Raw genomic sequence first — 17,989 nt, 5'->3', positions numbered from 1 at the left:
TATTAAAGACTTCCTTGGAATTCACAAGTTTATCAATGTCATATCTTCACTGACAACTGTAATCTGAATCATGATCTATTTATTTCTTTTAAATTGTATTGACATGAACAAATTGCCTATCAAATCTTTCATTTTATGTGTGTTTGAAAAATAAAGAATACCTGATGACTTAAATGTATCAGCCTTTTAGTTGAGTTAAATCTCCAATGGAAACCCAGAATTTTGTTAGTTGTTAGTGTATAAACTAACCATTCGGTCTTTTAAATATCTTTATCTACCATAACTAAGGTTTTAACTTCTTCCAATATGTACGTGTAAAACAAATCATTTCTCTGACCTGGGGAACTTTTTATCTATATAACTATCTACCTTGACTATACGTAACTGAGAGAACTCAGACTCAACAAATTAAAAAATCTACCTACCATTTCCTTCAAGATTACATCTTTTCTGGTATTCTCTGTATTCACTGAATACTGCCATCCTCCAACCAGAAACCTAGGCTTCTAAAACATTCCACATAGCACTCAGGGTAAGCTTTCTAGGTCAATCCCATTACTGACCATAAGAAGGAAAAACTGTCAACTTTCCAGTTAGGTACTTTATTTTTTTTTTCTTTAAGATTTATTTGAAAGAGAGAACATGAGCATGTATGAGCAAACTGGGAGGATGGGGGAATGGGGAGCAGAAGGAGTGAGAAAGAATCCTCAAGCAGACTCTGGGCTGAGCACAGAGCCCAATCTCAGGACCCTGAGATCACCGCGCCCCCCTCCCCGAGCCATAATCAAGAGTCCACCAGTTAACCAACTGAGCCACCCAGATGCCCCTCCAACAGGTACTTTAAAGTTGCTTTTTTAGTATCTTCTAATCTTCACTGAGGGAAGACGTAAATGGTTACACATCTCCTACTTAAGGTTCTTTGTTTAGAAATTTTACTTCCTATCTGGATCTCTGCTCAGCAGGGAGCCTGCTTCCTCCTCTCTCTCTCTCTGCCTGCCTCTCTGCCTACTTGTGATCTCTGTCAAATAAATAAATAATATTAAAAAAAAAAAAAGAAATTTTACTTCCTTACTGTTGTGAAATATGACTTAAAAAGTCAAGGGGGAATAAAATCAAACAATTTGCCAGAAATTAAGACAGGACAAAGTTGTTAAGTAGATGCCACCACAAGCCTCCAATTTTTATTTCACTTAGCTAAAGTGGTCACAAAGTTGTCAGTAAATTCTACTGTAAATGTAGGAAAATCCCAAAGTTCACTCCCACCACAAGGAGAACCATGCCAGCCCATGACTAAGAAACTGCTCAGACCTTGAAAAAAAATTCACTCTCAGAGCATGGTTTGCCAATGCACCTAAGTAAACCCAAGGAAAGCAAAATGCTTTCAAGTGGGCCACTGTATCTCCTGTTCTCTGGGCAAGCAAACTCCAGCCCAGAGAAGGAAGGCATACTTAATCTTGTCAGATCTTATTCATACAAAGGCTTCAGATGCTCCTAAGATAAAGATCAAAAAATCTTAAGATGGCCTCCATCTGCTTCTCCAGTCTCCTCTCTTACTAGTTCCTCTTCTTTCCTCATGGTGCTTGAACACATGGTTTACTTTCCCTTTTTCTACCATGTTGCTTCCCAGTCCAGATCAACCATATACACTCTTTTCTCTACTTCCACCAAACTCTAAATTAAAATTCTTATTAACTTCCACCTTCTTTTAAAATTGTATTATGAACCAGATACAGATTTGTGTTACTCTTAATATTTCTAAAAGTTTACTGAGGTATAATTTAAATACCATAAAAGTGCACAATCCAATTTTCATGAAACTTAAAAGAACTGTGCAAAGATCAGCACAATCCAGTTTTAGAACACTTCTTTGTGTTCCTAACCTGTAACATGCTCTGTGTCTACAGATGTGGCTTTCCTGGACAGTTCATATAAATGGGACCATGTAATATATGGTGTTTCTCCCTTGCTTCTTCCACATGGCATGTTTTTGAGGTTTATCCATGTTGTGGTATATATAAATGCTTTATTCCTTTTTAATTGCCAGACTGTACTCCGCTATACAGTTACATGACATTTATCCATTCATCAAAAATTTTTATAATTTCTGGTTTTAGGCTGGGAATACAAATAGCACTACTAAGAACATCTTTGTGTACATCTTTGTAGGCATCTATTTTCACTTATCTAGTATAAATATGTAAAAGTGGAATTACTGGGTTACGTGGTAAAACTTTTTGAGAAACTGCCACTGCTTCCCACAGTAACTCTATCATTTAACATCCACATCACTAACGGATGAGGATTCCAGCTGTTTACCGTACTGGTGCCAGTATTTGCTACTGTCCACATTTTTTCTGTGACTACTCTAATGGCTATAAAGTGACAGCTCATTAATTTTGGTATAAATTCTGTATGGTGTAAGGTAAGGGTCTAAATTAACATTTTGAAAAAAAAAAAAAAAGTCAATAAATAAATAAACTTTTTGCAAGTAAATATTTAATTAACCCAGCATCATTTGCTGAAAAAACGACACTGGCCTCCCTAAATGCTTCAGCACCTTCATCATAAATGAACTGTACATCGGTGATTCCTTTTTAATCCTCCATTGTGTTATACCCACACTATGGATAGATCTTAGCTGGAGATCATTTAAAAAAAAAACAACTGCTCATAAATACAAGGGTTTACTTCTAGGCTCTCAATTCTGTTCCAATGATCTATTTATACATTCTTTTCCTTGAAAGTACTTAAATATGTTCACCTTTTAATTAATTTTCTCTACTCAACAATAAGCTCAATAAAGACAAACACTATGTCTCCCCACCACTCTGCACAAAGGTAAGCATAATGTATAGCAGACAAGCGTTTAATAATAAATGAATGGACTAAAAAATGAATCAAGATAGGTATTAAAATCCTTGTGAGTTCAGTTTAATGCTTTCAAAAACTGATAAATATCATGGGCTGATAATGACACATGGAAATTAACACAATCTCAATATACCAGGTGAAGCTATATAATAAAAGAGGTCATTGCTACCAATATTTTAAGAAGGAAAATAACTCATCACCTGGAGAAAGACAAAGACTTTACTTTTTATTTTTTTTTTTGGGGGTTTTTTTTTTTTTTTTGACAGAGAGATCACAAGTAGACAGAGAGGCAGGCAGAGAGAGAGAGAAGCAGGCTCCCTGCTGAGCAGAGAGCCCGACATGGGATTCGATCCCAGGACCCCGAGATCATGACCTGAGCCGAAGGCAGCGGCTTAACCCACTGAGCCACCCAGGCGCCCCGGGTTTTATTTATTTATTTATTTTTTAAGATTTTATTTATTTGAGAGAGAGAGAGAGAATGAGAGAGTGAGCGAGCGAGCGAGCATGAAAGGAGAGAGCGTGGCGGGAGAAGCAGACTCTCTGGTGAGCAGAGAGCCCAAGTCCCGGACTTGATCTCGGGACTCCAGGATCATGACCTGAGCCGAAGGCAGTCACTTAACAAACTGAGTCACCCAGGCACGAAAAGACTTTGTTTTTTAAGTAGGACATGGAAAGCACACATCACAAGAGAAAAACTGAGAAAGTTAGAAATTTCTCCTCTCCAAAGGATACCTTTAATAGAGTGAAAAGGAAAACCACAAAGTGGGAGAAAATACATATAATGTAAGTATCTCAACAAAGGACATGGATACAGAATTCATAAATCAATTTCTACTTATCAACAGAAATACTACAGAAAACCCAATTAAAAAATGGTTAAAAACTCAAATCAGAGTTCATTAAAACAAAGCTACCCAAATAGCCTACAAAAAACATGAAAATCATTCATCATCAATAAGCAGGGAAATGTAAAATAAAATCAGTGAGATAGGATAAAATATGTAACTCAGATTCTAATGTCAGATTCTCCTAATTTGATCACATGCATTTCCACTAATTCTATTCCTAAGAATATGCCCAATAGTAATGACTATATAAGGGCACAAAAAGACATGAACAAGATGTTTGTCGAAACTTTATTATTCACAATAGGAAAAAAAACTGGAAACAACCCTAGTATCTATCAATCAAGAGTGGGAAGGATAAATGAACTGTGTCATTTGCACACATAGAGAAAAGCAACGAAAAAGAATTAATGCAAAAACATAGAAGAATCTTAGACATTTATCAATTAAAAAAAAAAAAAAGAAAAGAAAGCCTGACCAAACAATGCTTATATGTGTGGAGTTCCATGGTGATGGAAGTCAGAACAGGATTACCTTTCCAAGAGAGGTGAATAGAGCTTTAGGAGAGCTGAAATATTCTATATATCTATATCTATATATATCTATATATATATATATATAGTGAATATATAACTGTTACTAATACATACTATTTTATTTTAAACTTTTTGTGCACTCTTTCAGTTTATGAATATATTTCAATCCACTCTAAAGAAATTCCTTCCAAATAAAATAAATCTCAATGCTAAAAGTCACAACTGAGGGACACCTGGGTGGCTCAGTGGGTTAAAGCCACTGCCTTCGGCTCAGGTCACGATCCCAGGGTCCTGGGATGGAGCCCCGCATCAGGCTCTTTGCTCAGCAGGGAGCCTGCTTCCTCCTCTCTCTCTGCCTGCCTCTCTGCCTACCTGTCATCTCTGTCTGTCAAATAAATAAATAAATAAAATCTTTAAAACAAAAAAAAGTCACAATTTAAACATTAAAGCTATTAGTTTAAGCTAATTAAGGAAATACTTACCAAAAAAGAATTTGATTGCCACTGTATCTCTCATAGCGTGCTCTTGCAGACATTAATCTAACATATTAAAAAAAAAGCCAAATATTTAATGATTTTATCTTCACTTGGTTTTAAAAACACTTATGATTTCTTCAACAGAAAATTGTCTTACCTACCACTAACTTCACTAAACTCCAAGAGTTTAGAAATATATACATCAAATGCAGTATTTTCAAAAACGTCAGTTGGCTAATATTAAGAGACAACAAATACAATACTATCATGTATACTCTAGAACCTGCCAACTCACACTGAACGATGTTCCTTTTCTGCTATGAAAAAATACACATTTGTCTGATTCACTACTGAATCCTCCTGTTAAGATATTACTAGCAGGGGGAAAAGAAAAGTTACTGGCAGAGGTATACACACATACATATCAAAGTCTGTTGAGAGAGAGAGAGAATGTGTGTGTGTGTGTGTACGCTGCTCCTTCCAAACACATTCAGACATTTGAATTATGTTATACAGAAAAGAGAAAACAAAAGGCCCTAACATTTACACAAATACATATCAAAGTCTGTTGAGTGTGTGTGTGTGTGTGTGTGTGTGTGTGTGTATGTTGCTTCTTCCAAAGACATGTTGACATTTGAATTATGTTATACAGAAATGAGAAAATAATAGGCCCTAACATTTATATTCCAGCAATCTGGTTTGGTCCCTAACCAGAAACTTAAAGGAGGGCCAGAAAAAGTAATGGATGAGCTGGTTATGGAAGGAAAACACACTTTAATTAAAACATTATGCAAAGTTACTACAGTAAATGCTTTACAACACTCAAAGGTGTTTTTATAAATGTAATCACAATGACAGAAGGTAGCAGAAAAGAAATTTCATTTTACAGAATAGGAAAATGGGGTTTGGAAAGTTTACAGGTCTTATTCACAGAACCCATATGAGCATACCAAATCAGGAGTTGTAATTCTTGCACTTTAATACAACACTACATAATACCCAGTCCATCTTAAGCATGGACATAATATCAAAAAGAATTACATAAAGTAAACAGTTTTGTTTTCATTGACTAGCAAATATTCAACACTGTGTTTTGCTTCAGATACTCTCACGTAACCTTCAAAACACTGTAACAAAGATCATCTCTCATTGTCTTTATTCCATCAAAGATAAAACTGCAGCTAAGATGTTAAGATTTGCTCAAGGCCCCATGACTAAGGAAAACTGTGATGAGAAAATCCAAAGTCCTATGTATATCCTACAAAAAGCCCCCGAATGGTTTGGGCTCCTAATTATCTATCCAAACCCATTTCAATAACTCCATCACAAAAGCTCTTAAACAGAGCATCACACTTACCTGAGCTGATGTTCCCTGAGATTTGATAGTATTTCCATTCCATGAAGGTAAGAATAAATAGTATTTAAATCCTGGAGAACAGGAAAAAAAAAATGATTATTTTTCAAATGTATCTTTCAAAATATCTTAACACCCCACAACTCTGATTTTAAGCCAACAACTGTTCATGACAAAACTATTGACTACGGCAGACAAAATCTCTGAAATAAAAGAAATCTGAAAAGGTAAAAAGCTACCTCCACTCATACAGGAAGCCCTCTTCAGGACGGCTGATAAGCTTCTACTCAAGCAATGCCAGAAATCAAAACCTTGGCATTTCATATGAAAGTCTATTTCATTTCTAAACAGATATAACCCTTCTTCCTCAGTGACATCCAGCTATTCAAAAAGAATTATCATATCAACATAAATTTTTAATTTATTATTTCCTCCAGATTATTCAGTCTCAGTATTTGCAGTTTCTACATCTTGAAAAGCATCCTGGCTAATCTCCTTTGGATAGGACCCAATTTGTCAATATTCCTCTAAAAATATGACCTTCTAAAGAATCTCTTTCTAAAGACAAGGCACCTGGGTGGCTCAGTCATTAAGCATGTGCCTTGGGCTCAGGTCACGATCCCAATACAGTGGGATCAAGCCCCCAGTCAAGCCCCACATTGGGATCCCTGCTCTGCAGGAACTCTGCTTCTCCCTGTCTCACCCCCCTTGCTGTGCTCCCTCTCTCACCATGTCTTTCTCTGTCAAATAAATAAATAAAATCTTTAAAAAAAAAAATCAAAATATTTTTGATATTATTATATTTCTTTCTAAAGAGACCCAAAGCAATATTAATCAACCATTAACCCAAAAAAAAAAAAAAAAAAAAAAAAAAAATCCAGTGGGACAATCCTGTTACTCACTTTGTGAGATAGGGAACTTGTCTCTAGCCCTCATTCAAATAACTAGGTATTAAAACTCCCAGTATGATAGAGTATAACCTCAGCCTAGAGAAGTGGCAGAGAATATAGGTGCAGCCCAAATTCCAGACAGAATGGTCTACTTTACCACTTATGTAGAATGCTGGTGCTCAGAGATTATAAACAAGCTTAAATTCTCTATATAAAATGTACCTCCTTATTCTCTTATAAGAGAATACAAACGATGACTTTGTAAGACAGGCAGCTCCCCAACACTGCCTTCCTGCTTTGATATGCAATTGGCTAAGAGAATTATCAGATGACAAAAGAAAAAAGCTAAGACAACCTGTTTTTTAACAGATTAATAAGAAAACATAGAGCCACTAAGAAAAAGATCCATAATCTGTCATTCCAAAAATTACCACCACTAATTAACCATGACGAATTCAATGACCACACCATCTCTAAATCCTTAGGAAGATGGAGTGAAAAAGATTTTTTTTCCTATATACATATATAAAGAATAAACTAAAAGAGAAAACCACAACAAATGAGAAAAGGTCTATAAAATTCTTGACGACAACAGATAGAGAAGTGATATGATAAACTAATATTTCCATAGATGGCTACAATGGTATTTCTTATCCTATATGCTTTCAATAGGACACCTTACCACTCCCACATCAAAAACTGGAATCTTACGTGCCTTCCCCAAAAACCTGGTTGGTCCTTTTATTTGTTCTGATCAAAAAGAATGTGGCAGAAGTAAATATGTGTCATTGTAAGATTCAAGTACCCTGACACCACCAGTGCTGTGAGGAAGCCCACTAGTCTCATGGAGAAAGGCCACATGGAACAGCACCAAGACATCAGATATGTAAGTCATGTCTTCTTACACCAGAAGACAAATGAAACTGAGAAAATGATCCCAGCTGAGGTTTGGTGAACAAAAGAACCAACCACCCAGCCAAAACCTTCTGGATTAAAGTAATCAAGTCCTGGCCAAAGTCTAGCTCACAGTGAACTCACTGAGCATGCAGACCCATCTAAGAGTCCCTCTCAAAATCCTGGGTTTAAAATTAGAATATATATTTGTTAGTTAGAATAACCCCATATGGGTCCATGACCTATGTGATAATAGCTGTAAGTAGTGGGAAAAGCCAAGTGGAAGCCTCTGAAATAGCCCACTTCCTATGCCCCAGAAGAAGATAGTAAATAAAAGGTCATATTGCTTCCATACAGGCAAAGAACAGCAAAGACTAGGGTGTCCAATGAAAACTTACAGTATTTAATAGTGAGGTCTCTACCATAGACTGTCCTCCTAAAGTAAACATATCCTTAAAAAAAATGCCTGCAGATTGCCACAAACTTAACCAAATCCTAACGAATAGTCTCAACATAACATTGTTGCTAGAACTGAGTAAGCCTCGGGTATTTATTTGGTGAATACATTTGTTTACCATTTCCATTACAAAAGATCATCAGAAACAGTCTGCATTCATATAGGACAATATTAACTTACGTTTTTCCTTAGGGCTATTTTAACATTCTCACTCTCACTTGATCTTAGCCAAAAGGCCGAGAAGCGGATTAACTCTCTCACTCTCTACCATAACACAACGTGAAAACATCTAGACCTTCTTACCCATAAATAGTCGGTATCTTGCTGAATGAACAGAATGAACAAGAGAATGACCAAAAGGAGGCCGGTACCCTGGAGTCCTTGGTAACACACTCATACTTCAGAAAGTGGGCAATAAACTCTATGAGGAATCAAAGAACTATCACTTTGATGTTTTGGGAGGTGCAGTGATCAGGAGCATTTCAGAACATCTCCTATTGACAGAATGTTGGAGCTTCAACATCTGTCACGACAGATTAAGATAGATTGGACTTACCTTCCACCATAATCAACTAAAACTAAAAATAAATATATGAAATCATATTTTTCACGAGATAAGACACCAGGCAACAGAAGACAATTTAACACCTGAGAGAAGAGAAACAAATGTGATGATTCAAAGAATGCTAACTTACTGCTTGCCAGTATCTTTAGTTGACGAAAAGGAGGAGGCAATCTAGAAAGCAGAAACTGGCTAGAGTTTGCAGAATACAAGAGAGCATGTTGCACCGGTAACGTATATTCCGGAAACCTACCGAAGGCGCTCATCAAGTCTTCAGTTGCATACAGATCATTCCATAACGTGGGGGAAGAAAAACAAAAACCAGGCGCCTGGGCGGCTCAGTTGGTTGGGCATCTGCCTTCAGCTCAGGTCCTGATCCCAGAGTCCTGGGACCAAGTCCCACATCAGGATCCTTGCTCAGCAGGGAGCCTGCTTCTCCCTCTGCCTGCTCTGCCTGTTCTGCCTACAGCTCTCTGTGCTTTTGCTCTCTTTCTGACAAATAAATAAATTAAAAACAACAACAACAACAAAAAGAGGCAAAGTAGTCAGGGAAAGAACTATATTACAGAATGAAGGAAGTCCTCAAGCAGGAATGATTTTTTTCCCCCTGGATGACAAGAGCAGTATCTAGAGACGTTTGGGATTGTCACAACTTAGCACAGAGGCAGGGTGCTGGTGCCACCAGCATCAAGTGACTAGAATCCAAAGATGCTGGTAAACATCCATGCACAAGACAAGGACCCGGACTAAAGGATTATCTGGGCCAAATGTTCATAGCGCTGAGGTTTAAACACCCTGGATCAGAGGGAACATATACCTAAAACTCACATAGGACCATGAAGAGTTACTATTTCCATCAGGCAGACTAGAAAATCTCATAATCCATAGTGTGTTTATCCTAGTACTCAGAAGGTTCTGGACTGACTAATACTGGGGCAAAACTAAATAGAAATTTGGCACTATTTAACACAGCTCAAAAAAAGGCCCAAAAGGATCAAATAATTTCCAAGTCACTTACCTGTGTCCCAGAACAACGCTGAGTAATATTTACAAAAAATATGAAAACCCCAGTACATAAAAAGGTAAAGATCACGATCTCTGCTATTCAATCAGAAATTACCAGGCATGCAAAGGAGGAGGAAAAAATGACTCATAGTGAGGAGAAAAATCAATTATAACCAATTTACCAATTACACAGATAACAGAATGAGTAAGAAAAAAACATTTAAAGCTTATTAAAATTATATTCCATATATTCAGGAAGATAAAGAAAAGATTAATAAGCATGTAAGAAGGGACATTAAAAAAATTTCAGAGATGAGGGACGCCTGGGTGGCTCAGTTGGTTAAGCGACTGCCTTCGGCTCAGGTCATGATCCCGGAGTCCTGGGATCGAGTCCCACATCGGGCTCCCAGCTCCTTGGGGAGTCTGCTTCTCCCTCTGACCTTCTCCCCTCTCATGCTCTCTCTCTCTCTCAAATAAATAAATAAAAAAAAAATTAAAAAAAAAAAATTTCAGAGATGAAAACAGTATCTGAGATGTACAATACACTAGATGGGATTATCAGCACAATCAGACTTTGCAGAGAAGAGGTTAATAAACTTGAATACACAAGAACAGAAAGCAAAAAAAACAGAAAGATATGGGAAAAAAACTTGAATAGAGCACTAATGAATTGTGGAAAAACTTCAAGCAGCCTAACAAAAGTGTAACTGGAGTCATTTCGAGGCAGAGGGAGAACAAAAGGGAAAAACTGAATTATGGAAAATATTCCCTTTTTGATAACTATAAACTTACACATCCAGCAAGTTCAACAAACCCCAAGCACAAGAAGTACTAAGAAAACAGCACCAAAGCACCTTAAGATCAAATTGCTTTAAAAAAATGAAGACAAAAATGTAAAAGCAGCTCAAGAAACAAGATAAATTACATAAACAAAGATTAGAATTATAGCAGGCTTCTCGTCAGAAACAATGCAGTCCAGACAACTATTGTAGTAAATCTTAAAAGTCAAAAAAGAAAAACAATTATCAACCTAGAATTCTACTGCCAACCAAAACAGCCTTCAAAAACAAAAGGAAAGTAATTTTCACATATACGAAGTCTGAATGAATTAATCACCTGCAGACCTGCCTTATAAAAGAAACGTTAAGTCTTTCATAAAGGAGGAAAAACCAGTACCAGATGGAAATTTGAAACTACACAAATAAATAAAGAGAACTGAAAATGGAAACTACATGGGAAAATATAAACCTTTTTTCTAATTATTTAAACAATAATCAACAGATTAAAAAGCACTAGCAAAAGGGGAACTTGGGTGGCTCAGTCGGTAGGGCATGCCAGACTTTTGGTCTGCTATGGTCATGATCTTGGGGTGATGGGATGGATCCCTGATATCCATGTTGGGCTCTGAGCTCAGCATAGAGTCTGCCAGGGATTCTTTGCCTCCCACCTCCCAGTCCTAGTGAGTGCACACGTGCTCTAATAAGTAAAATCTTAAATAAATAAAAAGCATTAACAAAAATGTGTGAGAGTTTCCACTATGCATACACCTGAAGGGTATCTCAGTAAGAGCACAAAGGATGGAGGTAAAAATGGCAATACACTCTTGTAAGGTTCTTAGACTCCATGTGAAGTTCTATAATCTCACTTGAAGACAGACTGGGATAAACAGAAAATGTATACTATAAATGTTAATAAACCTCATATTTTGTAGATTTTCTTGTATTCTCTCTATATAAAACACCCTGTGAATGAGAACAATTATTAGTTCTTCTTTTCCAGTCTGAGTCCTTTTTTCCTTTCTCTCCTATTCCTTAAAGCTGTGGCCATACACACATAGTTGCTTGGGCCCCACCCTTTACATTGAAAGTCATCAGAACCTGGCGAGACACCTACAAAATGCCTATCCTATGGATTTGTGCAATTTATTTCTGACATAAAGCTAACTTTTAGTGGCAAGCAAGTTAGAACTCCCATAATGTGACCTACCAAATGAGGATAGGCTAGTGTCAAAAAGCCTCACCAGAATTTTCTGAGATTCTCAACTAAATTTATGTCATACAATTTCTACTGTTTTCAATTCAGAGGACATTTTGGGAACAACATCAATAATGCCATTAATATCTGACAAAGAATCTGGAATTCACTTCTCAATTTTAAACTCTAAGCAAGAATATAATTCACAAGTTTTGAAATACATGTTTCTTCAGTTCTCTGCTTGAAGACAGCCTGACAAAGTTTATCAATTTTAGATTCTAAAAGCCCTTCTTTGAATATCTTCTTCAAATATTGAAATAGCAGTTTTTTTTGTTTTTTTTTGTTTGTTTGTTTTTTTAAAGATTTTATTTATTTATTTGAGAGAGAGACAGTGAGAGAGAGCATGAGCGAGGAGAAGGTCAGAGGGAGAAGCAGACTCCCCATGGAGCTGGGAGCCCGATGCGGGACTCGATCCCGGGACTCTGGATCATGACCTGAGCCGAAGGCAGTCGTCCAACCAACTGAGCCACCCAGGCGTCCCGAAATAGCAGTTTTTACTGCTAATCGTCTTCAATCTTATTTCAGAGGGACAATTTGGCCAAATGAACATGTAGTTCTCCAACAACATCTATAAATGCTGACTCTTGGACCCAAATAAAAATATTAGCATTATTTCTATCGGGGTGGCAAACCTTTTCTATAAAATGTGACAAAGTAAATATTCTAGGCTTTTTAGGTCATACAATTTTTGTCACAACTATTTAACTTTTCCTTTTGGCATGAAAACCATAAAAATGTAGGTAAATGAATGGGTGTGGCTGCATTCCAAGAGTCTTATTTACAGAATAGTTGGTAGGCTAATTTGGACTCCAGGCCATATTCTGCCAACTACTAAAATACAGCGGTCAAAAATATCCACAAAGGAAGTCAAGCCATGAATGAACTCCTCTTTGGAGATTACTTCAGTGTATGAATTTTGGTGGAAGCTGAAAACACCAGATTTTCATTCTTCCAACCTCACATAAAACTAGGGCGTGGGTTGGGGCGCCTGGGTGGCTCAGTGGGTTAAAGCCTCTGCCTTCGGCTCAGGTCATGATCCCAGGGTCCTGGGATCGAGCCCCACTTCGGGCTCTCTGCTCAGCGGGGAGCCTGTTTCCTCCTCTCTCTGCCTGCCTCTCTGCCTACTTGTGATCTCTGTCAAATAAATAAATAAAATCTTTAAAAAAAAAAAAAAAAAAAAAACTAGGGCGTGGGCAAATGATCCAAGTGCTACTAATGAGACACACATGTCCCAAAATTTGAACACAGGGAAACCAACAAGAACTGCACAGAATCTATGCTGGCAGTTAGCAGTAACATCAGGGTGAGTCAACATATGCAGTATATAGTGTAGGTGGTCAATAGTCCAAGTAGTGGACTGCTTGTGCTAGACATATGACCATGGTTGTCTAGCCCCAAGCCTACTTCTCCAGTAATCCCAGCAATTCTGTAGCTACCAAGTATCTTTTTATTCCTTTTCTTTAAAATGGACAGAACTGGGCTCTGTTTCATTTAAGTTTACAACCCCTACAGACCCTCAGACCAGCACCATCATGTGGGAATGCAAATTCTCAGGCCCCATTCCAGACTTAATCAGAATCTCTGGTGTAGTTCCAGCAATTTGTGGTTTAATTAAGGGTTCTAGGTAGTTCTGATGCATACTAAAGTTTGACAACCACTGGCCAGGAAGGATTATGCCACTCTGTTATTTGGCTGATAACCTATTAATGAAAAAGGGAATTCATCACTGAGATGCCTAGTAAGTCCTGGTCCCTACAATGTACCTGGTTTGAGGGTCATAAGATGCTAAGCACTCATGAAAGAACAGAAAAGACCTCCCAGAACAAAGGCTGGATTGTAGTAGTGAACTGGCTAATTCTCCCACATGATGCGGGTGGTTATGGTATTTTGTTTAAATGGGACACCAAGTAGTTGCTGACTGTGTAAAGCTGGCCTTAGGGGTTTCTTGTAGGTTTTTGTGTTTTGTCTTAAGCAGGCTCCACACCCAGTGTAGGGCTCAAACTCATAGCCCTGATGTCAAGAGTTGCATGCTCTACCAGCTGAGCCAGGCATGCACCCTGGTTTCTCGCAGTTTTTGTACCAACTATTTCTGAGACAGGCTTATGGTAGTATTATTAGGCTTGCTATGCCCAAGATCAATAAAAGCTATTATAGAAAGCCAAAACAAACAAACAAAACTTGACAGAGACAGGCCTTAAATCTTATAGATACTTGTTGGTAGTTAAAAATGTAAAAGGTACTGGGACGCCTGGGTGGCTCCGTTGGTTAAGCAGCTGCCTTCGGCTCAGGTCATGATCCCAGCGTCCTGGGATCGAGTCCCACATCGGGCTCCTTGCTCCGCAGGGAGCCTGCTTCTCCCTCTGACTCTGCCTTCCACTCTGTCTGCCTGTGCTCGCTCTCACTCTCTCTCTCTCTTACAAATAAATAAATAAAATCTTAGGGCGCCTGGGTGGCTCAGTGGGTTAAGCCGCTGCCTTCGGCTCAGGTCATGATCTCAGGGTCCTGGGATCGAGTCCCGCATCGGGCTCTCTGCTCAGCAGGGAGCCTGCTTCCTCCTCTCTCTCTCTGCCTGCCTCTCTGCCTACTTGTAATCTCTCTCTGTCAAATAAATAAATAAAATCTTAAAAATAAATAAATAAATAAATAAATAAAATCTTAAAAAAAAAAAAGTAAAAGGTACATTCAAGTATTAATCATTTACACCGTGTGCACTTAAAAGCTGCCCTACAGAGCCTGAAAGAGGGAAGTAATAATGAAAATGGAAAAACTAGGAAGTCAGGACATTTCAGATCAGCAACATTCTGTTCCGATTCTCAACAGAATGAGCCACCTGTTCTGAAACTTCAACAATGTGCTACAGAAATTAACCAGAGGCATTAGAATAACAAATACCAGCGCTGGGTTAAAGAATAAAATAATGGGTCCACCTGGGCAAAAAAATGGTGAGGAAGCAGTGATGACTCAGATCCTAAAACAGACCAACCATACCCTCTCAGCCAGTTATGTGAGTAAAGGTGGGCAAGCTGAGGCGGGTGGTAATGCGGCCATCCTACAACAAAGCAGCTACCTTTTTACATCTTTCAAATATTCCAAACATAATGAATTCACTCTAGGTACATCCCACTGGTTCAATTTTAAGTGAAATATTCTTATTTGCAGCGCTGTATGAGGAATTAACGATCCCTTTAAGTATACTTTCTAATTAAGGAGATTGTGCCAAAGCAGTGTGCTGCTCCTGGAGTAATGCCATCTTTCAATTCTACTGATGGCCATTCCACACATACTTAGAAACCCAACCAAAACTTAGAAAACTTAGAATGCAATGCTTAAGAAACTGTATTTTTCTGTTTCTTCAACTCTAAAACTAATGAATTTCTTATCTTATGATTAACTCACCACATGCAACTTTCAATACATCAATTATTTTAAATACTCATTAATGAATATATTTTACTCAATTATCTTCTACACCTGGAAAGCAAGTATATCCCTAGAATGTTAACAATGAAAAATCCCTCGGGTGAATTCTAAGAGCAGTACAGATTCAATTAAAAGATATATATATTCTGCAGCTACAGGTCTAAACATAAAAACTTACAGTGAAGAATCCTCTACAAATCAATGTTTGACTGAAGACAGAATAACCACGTAGTTAAAAACCTGGGAATCTGGAGTTAACCTGGGTTCAAATTATGCCTTTATCAGTTACTAACCAATAATCCTGGATTATTTGCTTAATGTTTATTGTCTGTATAAAAGGAATGATAAAATCCCTCCTTTTGAACATTTTATGTTCAAAGGTAAATGTTAAGTGTGTAACACAGGGACTATCACATGATGAACAGTTAACAATTAGCATTATGCCTTTATATATAGGTATGCATTATAAATTACAAAATAATAATTAAATTACATTCAGCACACTATGAAAGCTATTTTGAATGTTTTTGACAACAGCTCCAAGCTAACAACATTATACATTAAACATAGAATTCTATTCCACTGGTTTTCTCATCCATGTGGTCTAAATACAGTCTGCAAAATACCAATAAAGAGCTATACAACATTTACCACACCTGGAACTCAGCCCCTCGTTTCCAAAATACCATTTCCTAGTAAAAGAACCAGGTTCCTTGGGTAAGTGACTGACTGCACAGAAAGTACAAGCCTGGAACATCTTTTTGTGCCAGAAAGAGATGACTTAAAGACTAATTGGGTCATGTCAAATGGACATAGGAGAGGACTTTGAAAGGGCTCTACTGGCTAAATTTGGCATAATCTAGTAATAAAAAAAAAAAGAATGAAAATATTAAAAATACAAAAATAATCCTTGAAAAAGTCATTTAAAAGAGGAGAAGGACAGGGAAAGGTGAGAAAGTTCTTCTATAGAAAAACCAGCTATTATATAATTGTAGGAGAAATATACAATTAGAAAATTATCACTTTGTAACAGCAAAGTAATAGCTAATTAAGCAAAGATTATCAACATGCTACTAAAGCCAATGGGTCCAACACTGTTGAAAGACAAGATATCTACCCTTTGGCAAAGTATCATCTCAAGGACACTTCTAACTTACAGCACTGTACCTTTAAAACAAAGAGATATAGGTAAGCAAATTTAGCATCCCCCATAATGGAAAGAACTGGTAATGTGTCCTCTGATGTGACAATATTCAAAGTCCAGAACATCATGGAGAGCCTGGCTGGCTCAGTCAGAAGACATACGACTCAATCCCAGGTTGTGAGTTCAACCCCCAGGTTGGGTGTAGAGATTACTTAAGAATAAATAAATAAGCTTAAAAAAACACAGTTCAAGAAAATAATTTCACCTAAATCTCATCATGAAAAAATAATTTCACCTAACTCTCACCATGAAACCAAATTATGAAACATTCTACAAGACAAACTGGCCAGATTCTTCTATAAGTCATGTTTATGAAAGAAAGAAAAAGGCAGGAGAACTGTTCTCTATTAAAGACAACCAGGGGGCACCTGGCTGCCTTAGTCAGAATAGCATGTAACTCTTGATCTCGGGGTTGTGAGTTCAAGCCCCACATCGGGTGTACAGATTACTTGAATAAAATTTTAAAAATAAAGAAGACTAAAGAAACCCAACAATCAAAAGCAATGTTCCCTGACTGGATCCTAGACTGTAAAATATAAGAGACATCTTAAACATACTGTGAGGGGTGAACTGTTACCAGGTCTGCAGTTTACTTTCAAATGGTTTAGCAAAATAAAGTATATGCAAGAGAGGAGGACCTAAGATAAATATGGCAAAATATTGCTCAGGGTGAAGAGTATATAATACAGGATCAAAAAAGGGGGATACTATTCTTCCCATGTTTCTGTAGTTTTGAATTTCTCAAAATAGAAAGATGGGTGTGGGGAGAAAACATGACTCGTTCCTGTTTATTCCACACAGTGACAGACACTTCTAGTTTTCCCTAAACTTCAAGTCTCATTTAATGATCTGCGTTCTTTTTTTCATTACCTTTTGCTATGCATCCCCAATTATAACCATACGCAAACCTGTGTCTATGACACACTGCATCCAGGAATGTTTTCTGGAAAAGATGACCTCATTCCATGAGTATATTAGAATTTAGTCTTTTAGAATTAGAAATTTAGTCTAAATTAGAATTTAGTCTACACATTTGGATATACATTTCTTTTTTTTTTTTTTTAAAGATTTTATTTATTTGACAGAAATCACAAATAGGCAGAGAGGCAAGCAGAGAGAGAGGAAGGGAAGCAGGCTCCCTGTCGAGCAGAAAGCCCGATGCAGAGCTCGATCCCAGGACCCTGGGATCATGACCTGAGCCGAAGGCAAAGGCCCCAAACCAATGAGCCACCCAGGCGCCCCCCAGTATACATTTCTTAAAGCAAACTAGAACTTTTTATTTGTAGATTAAAATATGTTGCCTAACCAATTACCTGAACGTTAAATTTTATTAATAACTCTAACATTAAAAAGTTATAGCCTGAAATTTTTAAAAATGAAAATCCCAAATATTATGCTTAAAATTAGAACACCAACAATTAACCTCTGAAATAAGGTATCA

At 37.4% G+C, this 17,989-nt stretch overlaps 1 protein-coding gene across 1 annotated transcript in view; it reads right to left on the bottom strand.

The window, feature by feature from the left end:
• RAPGEF6 (Rap guanine nucleotide exchange factor 6) overlaps window positions 1-17,989 on the bottom strand; it is a 196,720-nt gene that overhangs the window by 165,412 nt on the left and 13,319 nt on the right. The window contains 2 exon segments of the mRNA XM_032336811.1: window positions 4,735-4,791; window positions 6,086-6,156. Coding sequence (XP_032192702.1) covers window positions 4,735-4,791; window positions 6,086-6,156 — 128 coding nt within the window.

Source organism: Mustela erminea, chromosome 3, assembly GCF_009829155.1.
Source record: "Mustela erminea isolate mMusErm1 chromosome 3, mMusErm1.Pri, whole genome shotgun sequence".
Lineage (NCBI taxonomy): Eukaryota > Metazoa > Chordata > Mammalia > Carnivora > Mustelidae > Mustela > Mustela erminea.
The sequence above is the reverse complement of the archived record's forward strand: the minus strand, read 5'-3'. Positions and strand labels throughout refer to the sequence as shown.